The sequence below is a fragment of the Stegodyphus dumicola genome, chromosome X2 (assembly GCF_044657685.1).
Source record: "Stegodyphus dumicola isolate Sdum_Otavi_A_Nest chromosome X2, ASM4465768v1".
NCBI lineage: Eukaryota > Metazoa > Arthropoda > Arachnida > Araneae > Eresidae > Stegodyphus > Stegodyphus dumicola.
The window spans coordinates 48,131,407-48,150,934 of NC_140781.1; the positions used below are offsets into that span (position 1 = coordinate 48,131,407).

The window sequence follows — 19,528 nt, forward strand, 5'->3', positions numbered from 1 at the left end:
TTTTTTCCTCCTATTTACATTATTATGTCAAAATTGTAAGAAGTAAAGAGATTCAGGGGTAAAAGAAATCACAATTCAATCTCATGACTCAAACAACGTATTAATTTAGGTGCCGGAGTACTGCTCCGGGTCTTTTTCTATTTCCGTTATCTGCATAGTTATAATTCATATTTGGAATCGAGCTGTTATCAACTTTTTCAATATTTCTAAAAAAATTTCTGCTATTTTGGCAATGCATACACTATTTTTTTCAACTTTAAGGTCTTTATGTATAGCATTGTTTCTAATATACCAGGGGCAATTTGCCATTCTCCTAAGTCTGATATTCTGACTCTGCTGAATTTTTTTTTTTTTTTTTTTTCATTTTTGAGTCACATACAAAACCCCAGACCGGACAGGCGTATGTAATGATGGGACGTAACATGGATTGGTATACATGAATTTTATTTTGAAGAGATAAAACGGAGTTTCGGGCAATTAAGGGATTGAGTAATGCTTTAGTAACCCGAAACTTTTAAGTGTGGGGTCCAAGTGAGTCTTTGGTCTAAAATGACACTAAGATATTTAACTTGCTTGGCCCAGGGAATGCTGTTATCATACATTTTTAGCATGATGTCCAGGTCGATGTTTCTTCTGATGGTAAAATAGACAGCTTCAGATTTTTCGACGTTGATCTTAATTTTCCGTTTGATCATCCAGGACTCTAGTGCATGGATGTGTTCTTATAGTGTTTGTACGACTGCGGCCATAGACACGTTTTGGTAGAGGATCGCAGTATCATCTGCATATAATGCTAGTGTATTGAGGGGGTTGTAAGGGATGTCATTCGTATAAACTGAAAACAAGGTTGGCGAAAGTAAGCTTCCTTGCGGCAAGCCAGCAAGAGTTACTTTTCGTGTGCAGTGGATATTGTTATAACGAACGACAAATGTTCTATCACTGAGATAGGAATCAATGAGGTTTATGATGTAATCTGAGAAACCCAGAGTCATTAATTTGTATGTGAGCCCCTGTAACCAAACACAGTCAAAAGCTTTCGAGATGTCGAGAAAGAGAGCTCCTGTAATGAGTTTATTCTTCAATCCTTCGGCGATCATCTCCGTCACTCGGTAGAGTTGGTGAGTGGTGGAATGCTTCTGTCTGAAGCCATATTGTTCTTGGATGAAGATGTTGTTGTCCTGCAGAAAGTTTTGAATTCTTTTTAAAATCACAGCTTCAGCAATCTTACTGAGTGCGGAGAGAAGACTTATTGGCCTGTATGATGCGGCGAGGGTGGAGTCTTTTCCCGGCTTCAGTATCGGCGAGATGATAGCCGTCTTCCAATTGGCTGGGAAGTACTGGATTCTGATCATAGCATTGATGAGCTTTGTGAATTTACATAGCAGTTTAGCAACCATTTCTTTTATCATCTTGTTACCGATTCTGTCCAATCGGGACTTTTCCGATTTTTTTCTCTTCTCGATATAACTACTAACTTCTGATAGCGTGATTAAGGGTGTGTTGTTTGTGTATGTTCTTGATTGGAATTGTGTAATGAGGGACATAACTGAGAGTTCTGTTTGAGAGTGTGAAATGTTGTGTGTGCGAAATTGAGAATATAGTGTGTGCGAAATTAAGAATAGTGATCTGCAATAGACTCAGCTTTCTCAAAATCAGTGTAAGCGATCCCGTTGGGGCCATTAATGGGCGGAATACCGGTGTAGCGTCGTTTAAATTTAGAAACCGCACTCCAGAGGGAATTATCATCCGTAGAGAGCGATTCTAAGTGTCTGGCCCAGTCAAGTTATGCATGTTTACGTAACAGAGCCCTGAATCGTTAATTAAGCTGATTCATTAAAGCTTTATCCAAAGGACGTCTCGATCGCTGCCATTCCTTTCCCGTACCAGTTCACGAATAGCACTATTTTTATACCTTTTCTCTTTCCTTGCAACTTTGCTATTCTTCATAAGTGCTTCGTGCATTTCTTCGGTGAATTTTTCTGTGAATGCATGTAACTCATTTCTCGACTGTATTGTGTTGGTTGGGTATTGAGTGTTGCTTAGAGCTTTGGCATATCCTGCCCAGTTAGTAATAAGGGCCCTTTTGTGTTGTGTACTGAAGGTATTGGTAGAAATTTCCATCATAACTGGGTTATGGTCAGAAGATAATTCTGACATACTCTCAACCTGTCTTGGAGAGTTTGATTTTCTTTAAAATGAAGAAATCCATAATAGAGGGTCTACCAATCCCACAGTGTGTTGGTTTAACTGGGAATGCTAGGTTAACATTGGCTGCTTGGGCAAAGTTGTGTATTATGCGTCCTTGTGGGTTAATATCCCAGCAATTCCACTCGCGGTGGTGTGAGCTGAAATCTCCACCTATAATGACTCGATTGTTAGTGCTTAATAGCTTGTGTAAATCTGCTTTCACAGAATTTACAGGTCTGTGTATGGGAAAATAGGTGGAGATAATGGTGACTGGACGTGAAGTGTTTGGTGTGAGTGTAATAGCTAAGGCTTCAATAACTAAAAGTTGTGGTAATGGTGTGACATGGGGAGAAAGGGAGCGCTTAATTAAAATTAGCAATCCACCTCGTGCATTGCCTCTGGGGGTATCTACCAGCAGTAGGCCTGTCCCATCGATGAGTGATGTAGTTGCATGAACGAAAATAATTTTGAGGGCCAAGCATGTGTTCTTGTATGAGTACAATATCTGGGGAAAATTCATGTAAGAATCCTTAAGCTCGTAAGCTTTCGGGAGCAATCCATTCGCTTTCCATTTTACAATAGTAAGAGACATATTATTACTCAGAGGCATTACTATTAATTTCATTAACTATTTCGTAAAACATAAATAATTAATATACAGAATCAGAAAAATTTTTAAGCTTTGGTAAATATTTTTTAAATACATTGTTCATCATTCTAATGTTATTAAATCCTAATATATTGTTAAATTCTGAAATATTTATCATAAATTCTAAAATTCAGAGCCCTGTGATTTTTCCTGTAAATTATTCATAACATTAGCAGGAGAGCTCTTATTAGGCTTACTATTATTTGAAACATTTAAATTTTTAATGCATTGCTTAGATCAGTTAATTTAATAGGATCATTAGCCTTTGAGTGCTCGTTATATGCAGCAGAAGACGATGAGGGTTGAGTCATTGCATTATTATTAAAATAATTAGCCTGATTCCTAGCCATTTCTGCGGAAGAAATTCCTTTTTTAACAGTGCTATCTATTTTTGGTGCATTTAATCTATTTTTTGGAAACATCTCACACCCACGATATGAGGCCACGTGATTTTTTTGGCAATTCACACATTTAGGTTTTTCCATTTTACCCTTATTCGGGCAGTCCATAGTTTTGTGGTCTAAAGAGCATTTAACACATTTAGCCAAGAAATGACAGTTTTCGGAAGAATGGTGACAGTTGTAACACTGTGGCACATGATTCTTCGAAATGTACTTTTCTACGGTGACTGCAAAAAGCATGAGATCAGTTACATGAAATATTTCATCAGCCCTATCATTCTTAATGACTTGCACAAGGAACAGAGACCTTCTTCTTGTTAATTGAGTGACTTTGCTGATGCTAAAACCTTTCGCTGTAAGTGCGTTAGCAATATCGTCAGTCTTAGTGGTGAGGGATAACCCTCTGAAGACCACTTTAATTGGCCGTGCGTAATTGGCGTTTATCACATAATGTTCTATCTTTTTTCCAGGAAGAGTCCACTTAACATACGGTGATCATCAGCTGTTCTGGGTAATATTTTCAAAAGTTCACCTTTAACTTTGCCTAGAAATTTAACCTCAGTTTTTAGTGATAAATCTTTCAAAAACGCTTCATGCGTTAGCTTGCCTGGGTTTACCATAATGGGCGGGATAGCCTGGGTCGGGCTAGCGGTCGGCTGCTGCATTACCTGCCCGTCTGGGTTATCATTAACATTAACATTTTCATTATTCACATTATCAACATTACCATTCAAAACATTAAATCTATTAGCAATTTCAACTAAGGGGACTTTTTCTAATTTCTTCTGCTTGGCAGTTTTATTTGGCAATTTAAAACCATCGTTATCCACAATTCCTGAATTAGCATCTAATTTCCTTTTAGATTTACTTTCATCTTTTTTTCGCTTGATAGAATTCTTTTTGGGGGGAACAATGCCTGAAGAGCAAGAAAAAGAGCACTTACCTCTGATCTCCGTAGCTTGCGCTTGCAGGACTTGTAGATTTTTCATCAGCGGTTCGGTGAGAATATCAGCATCCGCGACAGACCTGTTCCGTTGGTATGACTTGATCACTAATTTATGACTCTCTGTTTCTTTCTCCAAATCCATAAGTCTTTCTCGATAGTAATCCAAATCCGTATCATTTATCTGAGCTTGCGGAGGAAGACAAACGCAGCTCTCCGTGTTTGCAGATAACTCGGGCGGGACGCTATCGTCCATCCGTATGCAGTCATCGGCAGTCGGTTTGGTACATTTATCTTTTCTGCATTTTTTTTTTTTTCCCAAATCCCTTATGATACGAGTAAATAGAATAATCTCTCCTTTTGGAATTGCTCCTTTTTTTATTGTTATCTCCGTTATTTGGCGAGCAACCACGAGAAAGGGAAATACGATGAATACGTTTAAGTTTTCTATTTCTTTAAATAATTTATCCTCAAAAGAATGATTGACTGTGCGAAAAACGACACAACTCCCAGGGGTTGAATTTACTCCTAAGATTCTGCAGCTTTGTATAAATTTAATACCGGGAGCCGATGCTAAATTAGGCTGAACTGTAAGAGGGAAACGCTGAATGAATAACTAACATTAAGTTATTAATGTTAGTTTATTAACTCAGTTTTGAGCGTTGTATAAGGATCAGTAGGGTCAGGTTTCCTAAGTAAATCCCGAACTAATGATGCAAATGAAGCAATGATGCTACCTTTTGTATTACCTTCTTCCCGTATCCACCAAACCGTACTCCTCCGATTTTCATCTCTTCAGATCACTTCAAAATTTTCTGAACAGTATGGAGTTCACTGCTTTGGAGACTGCCAAAACACACCTCAATAACTACTTTATGAATAATCATAATCGCATTTTAAAGAAAAGGATTTTTCTACGTGTTGGAAAAATGGCAAAAAGTCATAGAGCAAAGTTGTGGCTATGTGATTTGTGAAATTTTTTTCACAAATTCAGTGAAATTTCAGTGATTCAGTGAAATTTTTTTATGTTTTTGGCAGGGTCCTCTGGAAGGCCGTCAGGACGAAGGGAAATAAATAAATAAACATAATAAGTAATAATTAAAACAATTAAATGAAAATGAAAACTCGATAAATATAAAGATTTAAATAAAAATTTAGTAAGTCATTAAAGTAATTATAAATAGGTTAAAATGACACGTCAAACAAAGATTAATTTAGAAGTCAAACAACAAAAAATCAGGGTTATGTTTGCGAATTTTCAAAGGACTGGTTTCGATGGTTTTTACTGAACCATCAGCCTCAGCTGCCAAAGTGCAAAATCAGCAGTTTCACTTTAGCAGCTGAGGATGATGATTCGGTAAAATCATTGAAACTAGTTCTGTGAAAATTTGCAAATGTAACGCTGATATTTTGTTGTTTGACTTGATTATAAATAGTTAAATAAAGGAAATAAATTATGGAACCCCGTCTTATTTGGGGCTCCGAATCGACTTACATTTTCAGAAAAGAAACTAGGAAATAGATCAGCCGGCCTCCGGCTGAATTTAGGCTCTAAATATGCAGTACAACGTACAATTTTAATGGGGGGGGAAGAACTTCTCTTTCTAGCACGCAAGTGAAAAAAAAGTGAAACGATTAAAGCGTCACTAATGAAAATACAGAGAATGATAGAAACAATATGTGAGTATGGAAAGAAATTTTAATGGAGAATTGTAGCATCGAAATCAAAGAAAGAAGTGTCCAACCCTTTCTGACCGCGATGCCCTACGAATATAATTCTCGCTGTCAAGCAGAATGAAACTGAGCAAACAAATTTCCCCGAATCTGATCCGATGACAATATGCGAATAAATGTAACGTCTGCATAAGTGACAATTTTTGTCTCTCGTATCTGGTTACATAGTTCAAGTCTGCAGAAGCTCTGCAGTGAGAGGTCACTAGCACTGAACATGGAAGATCAAAGTAATCAGTATCATTACTTTTGGAGACAAAATATTTTACCCGCTTTCATAAACTTATTGCACAACCTGGAAAATAAGCCTTTGATATGTGAATAGGGGCTTTTCTTTCCTTAAAAGTCTTAACCTTTTTCAAAACGTTTATTCCCAAGTGGAAACATAGGCATGAATTCGGAAGTTATAATCGATTTTTAGAGGTATATTTATTTTTAAAATAAAATTTGTCTGCTGAAACTGTGTTTCACTTACATAAAGCAAGTATTGGAGCCTCTTTATTTAGGGCTCCCGTGCGCTCCGGCTAGAATTACAGTTTACCTGAGAAACTGAGAAGTCCGGTACAATTTAAGCATTGGTTTTTGGACTGCTTCATTTATATTCATCATCAAAAGAACGTACAGCTTTTCAGATGACCCAGTATATAAGGCGGTCCTGCAAGTAATTGTATAAAAGAGGAAGCAATTTTAGCTTAGAACTGCATAAAAATGCTTTTATGAGAGCTAAATGTATGGTTCAAGCTCTGGTCTACATAATCGAGAAGGAGGGAGAGTTCCCAGTTTTCTTCCTTAATCCGAAAATAAGACCTGCCTGAAGAAGCGGCGGCCGTGTTTATGAATTGATCTGTATAGCAATAGGGAATATGCAGCTGTGCATCCAGCTAACTAACGAGTGCTTTACTTGAGAATTGAATATATCTATAGTACTAGCTTAATACGAGGGTTGGAACTTTAATAGTGGCAACTATTTATTTACAAGGAATACAAAAGTGATTCATGTCACCATGTTTTGCAGTCCTTCAATATAGTCGCCAGCATTGTGTACAACCCGTTTCCAACGATGTGGAAGTCGCAGAATATCTGTAGCAGCGCCTGTTTTGTTGATAGTTTGAATGGACCGGTCTACTGCCGCAAGAATCTCAGGAACAGTTTGGAAGCGAGTGCCACGAAGTGGTTCCTTCATCTTAGGAATTAAGTCATAATCACAAGGGCTTAGATCAGGAGAGTATGGTGGATGGTAAAGCACTTCCCAGCCCCATCGCTTGAACAAATCAGTCACAGCTTGCGCTGCTTGCGGCCGAGCATTGTCATGCAAAGTGAGAGGAGCGTTCTGCAGAAAGTGTCGCCGTTTTTTTCTCAAAGCTGGTCGGAGATTGTGCTCCAAAAATGAGCAGTAATACTGCGCAGTGACGGTCTGCTGTGGGGGAAGGGTATGCGTTAGGATGACACCATCACAGTCGTACACGAGAATCACCATAACTTTCACATTGCTGGGGTTCTGACGAAATTTCGAACGTCGTGGTGATCCGTGATGACGCCATTCGTTTGATTGGCGTTTCAGTTCTGGCTGGTACGATCGGGCCCAAGTCTCATCCAGCGTAATGATACGGTGTAAAAAAAACATCTCCTTCGCGCTCATAGCGCTCCAGGTGGGTTCGGGCAGCATCGTATCGTAGCCATTTCTGCATTTCCGTCAATTGATGTGGAACCCATCGTGAAGCAACTTTTCTCATGGACAGGCGTTCCTTCAGAATGTGCAGCACAATCGTATGCGCTAATCCTGTTTGTCCGGCCAGCTGACGAATCGTTTGGTGGCGATCACTGTCCATTAGTGCGGCAACAGCTTGCACGTCTGCATCGCTGACACTCGGACAACCTGGCCACAGCATGTCTGCCACGTTTTGGCTTCCTTCATTGAATGCTTTCAGACATCTTGCTACGGTTCTGTAAGGCAATGCAGGTTCTCCGCAAGCCTGTTGAAGCCCTTGATGACACTGTCGTGCTGTACGACCTCTGGCACATTCAATTTTTATCTAACATGGTTGTTCTTGTTTTGAAAACATCCTGACAACACTTACTTTAGACCGCGAGCTAATACAAGGTTTCGTTCTTCGCGTCACTCCGCATGCATGTGACGTAGGCAGGACGAGTCCTTTTGCTGAGAGGTAAGGTAGGTATGTAGTTTACATGTGGTATACGCGATATTCTTTGGTTTTGTTGCATAGCGTTTTTTCAGCTGTGTTGCCACTATTAAAGTTCCAACCCTCGTAGAAGAAGACTGGAAACATGAGAATACCAACTGTTGACTGGCGAACTAAATTTACAGATTGTACCGACATGGAGGCTCTTCATCGTTACTCCAGTCAAGGGTTTAGGAATACAGGGGTACATTGACAAAGCTCCAATCTATTCAATATTTTTCTCCTTCAGTAGCAATCGGCTATATCAGCCCAATTCATATAAACTGAGAGTATCACTAGAACTGTAAAAACCGCATTTTGAGAGCTGGATGTGGTCCGCCGGTCACCTGTTTGAAGCCACTGTTCTGTATTACTTAAAAAATTAATACTTTCGTTGAAAATATAACATAGAAATTCATTTAGATACTGTCCTTGCATGTCCGTGGGCAATACAAGATCCCATATTTCTTTTTTAAAAAAATCTAATACGATTCACAGTGGTAGGAGTAAAGCGCCACCTGCCGCGAAGCTTCACTTTCTGAATTGAACCTGCCGTCCTAATGCAAAGCATGTACGGCCAAAACTTTCAAAGACCGGTCTGCTTGTGGTGTATGTTGAATACACTCGATCTCATTTTGAACATAGTAAATTGTTTTAGTCATCCTCAATTTAGTAAGCTCTTTTTAAATTTTTATTATATAATTTATTTCTGGTCTAATTTTATTTCAGTTGTGAAAATTACCCTGACAATTTTGATAAATACTTAATTAACACTCGTGGCAAATTGGTGTCATGCTTCTCATTTTCTACTTCAAGATAACTAATTACTAATTAATAATAACAAAATGGAGGGATAACACCATCTAAGAATGGAATAAACAAAGGATATATTTGACTGTCTGATTAAATGCAAATAAAGTTTAGAGCCTTTTGTAATTACAGGAAGAAATTTTACTATCTATTTTTAAAAACTATGCAATAATCTATTTTATTTCTCTTATGCAGTATTTTGAAAATGTAATGTCTAAAAGGTCTCTTTTCTGCAGGAAAAACGAAAATGCAAGCACAGGGCTGGCAAGGAAGGCATCGAAGGCGAGTAATTCTAAATACTAGTGAAGATTCAAGTAAAAGTCCACAAGGTAATAACACTCCTGATTTGAGTGTATAATGAAATGAATCTTGCATTATTAAGTAATGTTAAATATTTAATCTTTTATTTGAGCTCTAATGTAATAATATTGAATCTTCCATTCACAGTGTTGATACTGTTGCATAGAATTTCATAACATTTGCTTGGAGTTTGCATAGAATTGCATGGATACTTTCATTTTATACAAAAATTAGGAATACCTTCTTTGTGGGTGTAACTTATGGATAAAATTTAGTAGAAATAGGAAAAATTAAGCAGTATTTGGGGCAGCTGTAGATTATGATCTGTGTCGGGAAAAGAAGAATCTTTTTTTTTTTTTTTTTTTTTTTTTTAAGGAGCTATTTGAAAACAGCAGTTATAATTACAGGAAGAAATTTTACTATCTATTTTTAAAAACTGTGCAATAATCTATTTTATTTCTCTTATGCAGTATTTTGAAAATGTAATGTCTAAAAGGTCTCTTTTCTGCAGGAAAAACGAAAATGCGAGCACAGGGCTGGCAAGGAAGGCATCGAAGGCGAGTAATTCTAAATACTAGTGAAGATTCAAGTAAAAGTCCACAAGGTAATAACACTCCTGATTTGAGTGTATAATGAAATGAATCTTGCATTATTAAGTACTGGTTAATATTTAATCTTTTATTTGAGCTCTAATGTAATAATATTGAATCTTCCATTCACAGTGTTGATACTGTTGCATAGAATTTCATAAAATTTGCTTGGAGTTTGCATAGAATTGCATGGATACTTTCATTTTATACAAAAATTAGGAATACCTTCTTTGTGGGTGTAACTTATGGATAAAATTTAGTAGAAATAGGAAAAATTAAGCAGTATTTGGGGCAGCTGTAGATTATGATCTGTGTCGGGAAAAGAAGAATCTTTTTTTTTTTTTTTTTTTTTTTTTTGAAAATGTAATGTCTAAAAGGTCTTTTTTCTGCAGGAAAAACGAAAATGCGAGCACAGGGCTGGCAAGGAAGGCATCGAAGGCGAGTAATTCTAAATACTAGTGAAGATTCAAGTAAAAGTCCACAAGGTAATAACACTCCTGATTTGAGTGTATAATGAAATGAATCTTGCATTATTAAGTACTGTTAAATATTTAATCTTTTATTTGAGCTCTAATGTAATAATATTGAATCTTCCATTCACAGTGTTGATACTGTTGCATAGAATTTCATAACATTTGCTTGGAGTTTGCATAGAATTGCATGGATACTTTCATTTTATACAAAAATTAGGAATACCTTCTTTGTGGGTGTAACTTATGGATAAAATTTAGTAGAAATAGGAAAAATTAAGCAGTATTTGGGGCAGCTGTAAATTATGATCTGTGTCGAGAAAAGAAGAATCTTTTTTTTTTTTTTTTTTTTTTTTTTTAAGGAGCTATTTGAAAACAGCAGTTATAAGTCACAATCCCATCTGTGAGGTAAAATCATCTTCCTCTAATTTCCTAAATAATTATCTTTTAATCTGATGACTAATGATAACTTAAATAAATGTGGGTTTAAAAAAATAGTTTTATCTCACTTCTTTAATTGTAACACATTTTTCCAAATGTCTGCCATTTACTTTTAGAAATGAATGAATTTTATCACCAATACATATTGTAGGAATGAGTGAAATTTTATATGTTATTCTCAAGCAACAATATATCTTAAACTTGCAGATATTCTGAAACTTATTAGGTAAACTAGGTGTTCCCCCCTTAAGTAAAAGATCTTTCAGCATTTAAGGCTATGTTACTTATGGAGGATATTTTTCTTATAATAATTCCTCATTGTACAGCATTATCTCCAAATGTTAGTGAAAATTTTCTCCTCTATACCCTTGTTTCAACATGAAAATCACTGCCTTATGAAGAATTGTTCATGTCTAAAGACACGATCAAGTTAGATTTTTAACTGCATTAAATGCAGTTAAATATTTCTTTCAAGTATTCTTTTCTAAATTTGAAGCAGTCAATATTTTTTCCTCTTTTTACCTTTAGAATGTGTTGAATTTCTCAGACTGTCCTCATATACGTATGGCATTCCTGAGAAGTGCTGGAGATAGTTATATTCATTCTCGTTGCTGGCCAAGAAGAAAGGGACTAATGTAAATTGGATTGTTTTATTAAAAAAATAAAAGGAATTATAACCATTACTCATTTAAATTTTGGACATCAATTCTATTAGATAAAAATTCAAATAGAATGATTTGCAAGTCTTATCCATTTCCTGTTTCTGACAGAAATTATGTAATTTCTAACGTTAAATAACATACTCCAGATTATCTGATTGGTCCTTATCGTATCTGCTTCTGCTGCTACGAATATCCTTTCAAATTGCTACCTGGAACTTTTCATGAAACTGAATTACTTTCTCCTTAGGCACCACTGTTCAGTGAGGTTTTGAAACTCATTTTCAACCAAAAATGAGCTATCTAATCAACCAGATTTTCAGCACATGAATTGTTTATTATATGAAAGACTCATAATTGGAAGTTTAGTTACTTTGTAGTGCAGCATTGAGTGATCAATTCGGGCTTCTGTATGTTGTTAACATAATTTAATCTTGCAGAAATCGCAATGATGAAAGCAAAACAGACATGTTTAGTTTTTAGCAGGTTTTGTTTGAAACTAAATAAATGCATTAGTGTGAATCAAACGTTTTGCATATAAATGTGTTAGGCTTAGCCTGTATCTTATGTTCCGTTTCAGTTTATACAAGGAATTCAGCCCTGAGGCTAATGTATTAAAGGTTTTTTCTAAAATTTGTTTCCTGAAGTGCATATCCAGTGAGAAGTGGGTCTATTTATGTAATCCTAACAAAGGCAGAGCTTGGAACATTTCTTAGGTTCCTAAAACTGTTGTCAAACTTAAATGTTACATGTTGGTTAGAATTTTTGAATGATAATCTAGAGGTTTTCAATAGCGGGAAGGTTCCTGGGGGACATTCATAGTCAAGGGGAATGCAGAAAGCCTTTTATTTAGCTGTTAAGTATATGGTTTTAGTTTATGAGTATAAAAAATGTAGTTTTATTCAAGTTTTGATATTTATCAACATTTTTTTATACTTTTTGTTGTTTAACTTATAAACGTGTTAAAAAATAATCTAAATCTAAAATCTATAAGTATGTTCTTCAGGAAATAATAATTGTGCATGGGGGGCAAAATAGGCTGAGAACCACTGTGAAAATCCATTATCAGTTCATTCTAAATGGTCACGCTGCCACTAAACCTGTGCTTTGAGCAATTGAAGCAAATTTAATTAAAACCAGAAATGCTAGGTCATAAGGAAGAGAAAAATTCACCAACAGCATGCAAGATTTAAACTGAAATCACATCCAGCAAATATTCTTGGGCATTGCAATACTTTATTATATCTTGCTTACATCTACAGCTTTTTCCTTCATGCTCACCAAGAAAACAGCTTTCATGAGATAGTAGAGGCTGTGGACAGTCTTTCTGCCTCTTAAAACTGCCATAACAATGAAAATCTGCCAGAAAGATGGCTTAAAATGGTATTATATGATGGCTTATTTATAAACCTTGCAACTCTCATTATAAAGGTATAAATTAAATAATAAAGTGGCTAAAATAGTGCAAAATTTTTCTTGCCTTTAAGTATAGTGTTTGCATAGAAATTTAAACATGTGGGGATAATGATGACCCAAATACCTTGCCCCCAAATAAACATAAACGTTAGATTTAAATAACTAAATTTTATAAAAATAATGAAAGGGATTTGTAAATCTGATTTATAGACTGAATATGTCAGCTGAAATATTTGTAATGAAATGTTAGTTGAAATAAAAATCTCAGGTAAATACAGCAAAAAGTATGCAGGTCTTTAATAAAGATTTGGTGTAATATCAGAACTTTTTAACTGCAAGGTAATCTTGTGCTTCTCTTGTACAATGAATAAATATTACTGTTGCTGGCAGAAAACTAGAGCATGAGAATGAATATTTTGCACTAGAAATATTTTGCATTGGCTTATCCCCAGCAATAAAAGTCAGATAAATTTGGATTGAGCAGTAAAAGTCAGGCTTATCCAGCTTTAACTTTTAGGACTTTAGTAAAAGTCAGGCAGGTTGCACTGGCTTATCCCCAGCAGTAAAAGTCAGATGAATTTCGATTGAGTTTTGAAATTAAATCACTACCTTTGTACGTAACATCTGTAAGAGAACAAGGTGATATTAGTTATATCAGGCAGTTTGTACTGTAACGTTTTTCAATTAATTACCTCTTGATGAAATTTCAAAACAAGTTGATCTAGTAGATGCATTCCACTTACTCTATGCCAGCCTAACATCTCGAAATCATTATCTACTCGAAGAACTGGAATGAAAAATATATTTCCGGTATTGTTATTCTGGGTTAAATTTTTAAAGTTAATAAATAATCATGCATTTTAACATAATTGCAAGGGATTGAAACTCCTTGTATTCATAATATAATGGATAGGAATTCGAATCTTCATTGTATATTGCATTTTTTTATTACATTAAAAGGATAAATTATAAATTTTTATTTATTTGCTGTCTCTGGCAATTATTTTACTTAATAATTGTTAAATAAAATAAAATGCCCACCTTTAAACATCAGTTAGAGAATTCTTAGGAATAATTTTTCCTATTAAAAGCTATGAAAATAAACAAGAAGAATTGAGCACCTGCAATTTAAATTAATGCGTAAATGCAATTATATAGATGCATTTCTAACAATATACATTAAAACAAAAATGTAGAATAACAATTATGGTTAAAACAAAACACTTCTTTCAGATGAATTTGGATTGAGTTTTGAAACTATATCACTACCTTTGTACGTAACATCTGTAAGAGAGCAAGGTGAAATTATATCAGGCAGTTTATACTGTAAGATTTTTCAATTAATTACCTCTCTTGATAAATTTTCAAATCAATAACTGTGAATGGGAAGAAGAGCAGGTAGATTCAAAATTTAGTTCCTTGAATGCTGAAACTGTAAGAATAATTTCAATAAAATTGTGTGGATGAACATTTTAAATTTACAGGTTATGCATAATTATAAAAGTCAACTATAAATAAATGTTACAATAATGAGTATAATCTATTTTTTCATATAGAAGATAAATAGAATATTCCAGCATTACAGGCAAGCTGATAAATAATTTTATGGCAGTTCATCGCAGAAATCTACAGATGTAACAGGAATGATGCTCAGAGCTTTATGTGGTGATAGATAATAACAACAAATGTAACAAATTTCATACTGCATTGCATGGTGATATGTGAATGCTGAAGCACTGTAAGTATGAAGGATATGGAAGGCAAAAACTTTTCTCGTGCGTATTTGCAGGAGGTAGTCTTTGATATTTTCAAAATTTCTTTAAATGGATAACCAGTAACTACAGTACATGCATCACATTGACTAGATTGGCTTTGCTGAAGATTGTACCACCAGAATTTGTATCACTGCTGTGAACGTATGTGATATGTTTGGGCATTTTCCAAAGAGTATACTAGCCGCTTTGGCACTGCAGTGATGCCTCTTTTGTATTTGATGGTCATTCATTTGAACAATTTTAATGAATGTGGATACTTATTTCTTCTAAATATGCATAAATAATAATATCTTTTTCATCATGTGCTTTATTTATTGTATATCAGCATTCACATTCCACCACTTATTTTACTATGAGAATGCATGTTTTGTTGCTGCTTAATGTTTTGCTATGTTCTCTTAGGCCCTAAAGCACATCATTCCTATTACATCTTGTAGATTCAATAGCAAAGCACTTCAGAAAATCTCTTACATAGATAACATAGGCTCTCTAGGAAGGCTGTTTGCTCAAGTATCTCCAATGTTACCTCTGCTGTTAATGCTATTGAAAACTGGTTTTCCTTCTTGAGGTTTTCCTAACAATATAGTCTGCATTTGCATAGAAGATTAATATAAATAACAAAAAATCATTGATCATGTGTATACATATTTCCTTATGCTTATAATGCCTTTATGTTTGTCTTTAAAATATATACTTTTGCTCTAGTAGAAGATGCAGTGAATCCTGTGAAAACAGTTCGTTGTAAACCAGCAAAGATGCGGCCATATTCAGAAGAAAGAGAGTCAAGATTTAGAGATCAGCGGTATGATTTTAAACAAATGATTTCATATATATTTGTAATAAAATGCAAATTAATAATATTAATCTTGCCTTCTTTAAAGTATTGGGCCCACCAGCGGCCGAGCAGTAAAGTCGCTGAACACTGGTTGTTCGGTCCGAGGTTCGAATCCCGTGAACGGGCTGGCTGCATGAGCGTTTTCGTGGTTTTCCCCATGTGTAACGTATATAGGAGCCAGTTACCATTAGAAAGTCCTCCACGAAGGCATTCCTTCCCTTAGGCAGATAGCCCTTGAGGCCTTACCATAATAAAACATATCATATCATATCATCTTTAAAGTATTGCAGAATATTTGTAATGTAAATTTGTGTATACAGTGGACCATCAATATAAATATAAATTTTAATAAAATTGGATATTTGGCAATTTTTCAAAATGCTGCATATAGTGATGCAGTTAAAAAGCTTTCACTAAAAACTTAAATAATTATTATTTCTGCCAAGTTGAAAGTCAGTTAATGCAGTTTTAAAAACTGATATATTTCCTCAATAAATCATATGTAAGTACTGAGAAACAGTATAAATAATTGTGTATATTATTGCAACCACACTGCATGCACTGCTTCCAGAGTCGTAGCTAGGGGTTTCAGCGCCCAGGGACAGCTGAAGATTTCGCGCCCCCTACTGCTTGCCAAGGATTTAAAACATTTAATTCTAAAATGTCGTAACATCAGTTTGGCGCCCCTTGGATTCTGCGCCCGGAGACAGATGGCCCCCCTCTAGCTACCCCCCTGACTGCTTCTGGAGCTGCTCATGTGTGTGTATATATATATGTATATGTGCTTTGTGTTAAATTATATGCCTATCTGGCAGTACTCAGACCTGCCCCAATTGAGGAGCCCTCATATTAGTCATGGTGGGGGTCGGCAGCCTAAGTTCCCCCAAATGTTGAAGTACATGAATCATGCTACTGCCTTAAGACCCAAATCTGACAGACCAGAATTTTTCTGTAACCGTTGTTAAACCTCAAATGCATAGCAACACCACTACCTTTCCTCAGGGATCACAGTTGTGGGAAACACAAATGCCTGAACATCTGAGTGGTTGTGAATAATGTTCCACCCAATACTACATGGGCTGCACCACCCTAGAAGAATTGCATGCAACTAAGTAGACGACAGATTAGCACTTGCACCAATATAGATATCTCCAGTCCGGGGACTTGCAACTTTTCTCTCACTTCCTCTCTGTCTCTATATGTATGTGTGTAATAGTTTGGGAATTGTACGATGGTAGAACTGATTTATTTTTCAGTCATGGCCAGATTGCAAATTTAATTAGAATGTAGCAGAAATACTAACGGCATGGTAGAGTGAAATCTAGACAAAGCAAATCTTGCATGATGATTAACCACATATTATTTCTCAACATACACAATTTTTGGAAACCCATTTTAGCGTAGCGAGCCTAACTGGCACCCGGGGTAAGATGCCCTTTTTGGACCCCTCTCCAAAAAAATACTTACGGTAATATAATGTATAGAATATGTTCGTAATAAGAAAATAATACAATTAATAATAAAATGCTCAATCTGCCAAAAAATGCTGTAAAATATATTCAGAATAGTCACTACCTAACTGCACTAGCATTAGATTCGGAAATGTATCTGTGTCGGCAGAAAAATCAGACATTCGATGATCTAGAATCAGTTAAAAAGGTATTTATTTTACATATTTATATAATTGTTTTTTAAAAATATACAATTTTTAAACAATAAAAGTTTTCATATATATTACAGATAAGTAGATATATTTATTAATAATAATTTAATGCTATAATACATTAATACAATTAATTACTATGTATACAGTTTTCTTGGCTTTGAAGCAAATTTATGAATTACACTCATGGACAAAAAAAATTAGCGCACGAAGAAGGAGTCATCAAAATGAAATGAAATTTTACATATGTAATGACTACTTAGAAGAAAATCAAAGAAAAAGGATATTTTATTTCAGAGAAAAAGGCAAAAGAACGAAGCAGTTAATACTCCGTTGGACCCCGTCTAGTGCGAATGAACGATGCAATATGATCGGGCATTGAGTCATACAAGTTCTGTATGATGTCTTGAGACATTTCATTCCATATTTGCTGTAACTTTGCCTCTAGTTCGTTCAAACTCGTGGGATGCCTAATTCATCGTCCCAAATGATCTCTGATATGCTCGATTAGAGACAAATCTGGGGATCAGGCAGGCCAAGGAAGGGTAGTAATGGATGTAGCGATACCAACTGTCCTTCAGCCAGGCGCCTTTGTATGATTCGAGAAGACACAGGGGCCCCTAGTGAAGGTATTACCTGTGCCTTGATGGCGGCCGATGAAGCAGTTGGCTGTACGCGTGCATTTCTTACGATGTGGTGGTCTTCTCGATGACTGGTCTGTCAAGGGCGTTCTGAGCCTGGTCTTCGTGTACATGACATCTCTCAGGTCCACTGATCTCAACACCTCCTCACAACACAGAGCGACCTAATTGACAAGCTACTCACCTAGCTGACCACCCAGCTTCCATCATCCCGACGATTCACCCCCTCTCAAACTGCGACAACTGCTTATATTGTCTTCGAACACAGCATAATGGCATGTCTACCTCAGCTCTTCCTTTGTAAATAATTCAGCACACTCAAACAAGTTTTGGTTACCTGTTTTATACTCCACAGAGTACGACGTTTAACGCTCTCTACCGGGGCTATACGTAATGTGCAATCATGTTGCATTTCTAATCATTTGCATATCTCCCCAACATGTACCTTCATTGCAAGTTTCATTACGATCCCACAGTTATTTCTTGGTGCACTATTTTTTTTTCCATAAGTGTACTTTACATGAATGTATTAAGTCTATCATTTCATATTTGTCTCTTTCTACCTTTAAAAATGCTAGGTGACTTAGGGGATCTTGTTCCATTGTTGATTATAAATATGTCCAAATTTATTTTAATTTGCTGAACGAATGTTCATAGCTAGCATTTGCTAATGAAATTGTAAGGAGTAGTTGAAGTGCTACTCTTAGACTTGGAAAAACAATTTCTCCATAGGTCTGTAATAGAGTTTTAGGTTCAGTTTCTTTTCTACTGCAGAGTAACATCTTGCAGTCACGTTCATTGTTCAAAACAATTAGGGGATATTGTTAGTTCGGTATGAAATAACCATATTATTGACAACCTTTTTAACAAAAGGAAATAGATGAGATTATAAAGGAAAATTATAATGTTTACAAGTTGGGAATATGCAAATTTAGTCTGTGACATAGAAAACTATATGTTTTATATAAGGAGCGACCTCAGCATTCCTTTTGTAGTAGGATATTAAAAACAATTGACATGCATTGAATGCTTTGAAGCAGTGAATATACGATGTCTCAGCCTGATGACTTAGTTGAGTCGGTAGCCAGGAAGGCCATCAGGCGTTTACAGGAGAGTCAAACGCAATCCATTGTAGCGAAAGCATTAGGAGTTTATTAAAATGTCATTTCCAGACTATGGAATCGGTTTTTGGGATATGGATATGTTTGAAAAATTCGGGACAAGGTCGTGTTATACCTTTAAAATAAAAAGTGGGATCTAAATGTGCATTTCGTTTTAAAAAAATAATAATATATCTTTATTTTAGAGAAATAAAATGGTCAGAAAGAACGTTTTGTATGCAGAGATATTTGGTTAATGAACTGCAAACATTTTATTACATTTTATTAATTATATTCCAATAATTATTAATTTTAAATATATTTTCCAGAAGTCGATCAAAACAAAAACTGAAATTTTCAAGAAAATCGTGTTTGGAGACCATTTGACTCCCCTCTGCAAGCGACGCACGAGCCATCACACACACCCTCTTGCCCCCCCTGCTATGCCGCTGCCCATTTTGTAGACATCGCTTAGCACAATTTGCAACAATCGCAATTTTAGGGCAATACACAAAAAATTGCATAAGGGTAAACAGATGATAGCTAGGTAAGAACAGAGGAGGAATATATGCATATTATGCAACAGGGCATATAAATAAGATTGGAGTGTATTGTTTGAATTTTGAATTGAGATTTGGCTAGAGCTTCCGCAATTTTCCGGAGAAAAAATAATGTCCGTGGAGATCTTTTGAAAGTGTAGTACTTATAATTAAAATAAAGAAATTAATGGGCTATTG

At 35.6% G+C, this 19,528-nt stretch overlaps 1 protein-coding gene across 8 annotated transcripts in view; it reads left to right on the forward strand.

The window, feature by feature from the left end:
- The window catches only part of LOC118197781 (uncharacterized), a 120,993-nt gene that overhangs the window by 64,114 nt on the left and 37,351 nt on the right, over positions 1-19,528 (forward strand). For 6 of the 8 annotated variants that reach the window (XM_085809900.1, XM_035369346.2, XM_085809899.1 and 3 more), the window contains exons 4-7: positions 9,138-9,230; positions 9,713-9,805; positions 10,184-10,276; positions 15,258-15,354. In XM_085809900.1, the coding sequence (XP_085666026.1) occupies positions 9,138-9,230; positions 9,713-9,805; positions 10,184-10,276; positions 15,258-15,354 (376 nt within the window). The remainder of the gene's footprint in view (positions 1-9,137; positions 9,231-9,712; positions 9,806-10,183; positions 10,277-15,257; positions 15,355-19,528) is intronic. The other 2 variants (XM_035369351.2, XM_085809901.1) reach the window with 2 other exon arrangements.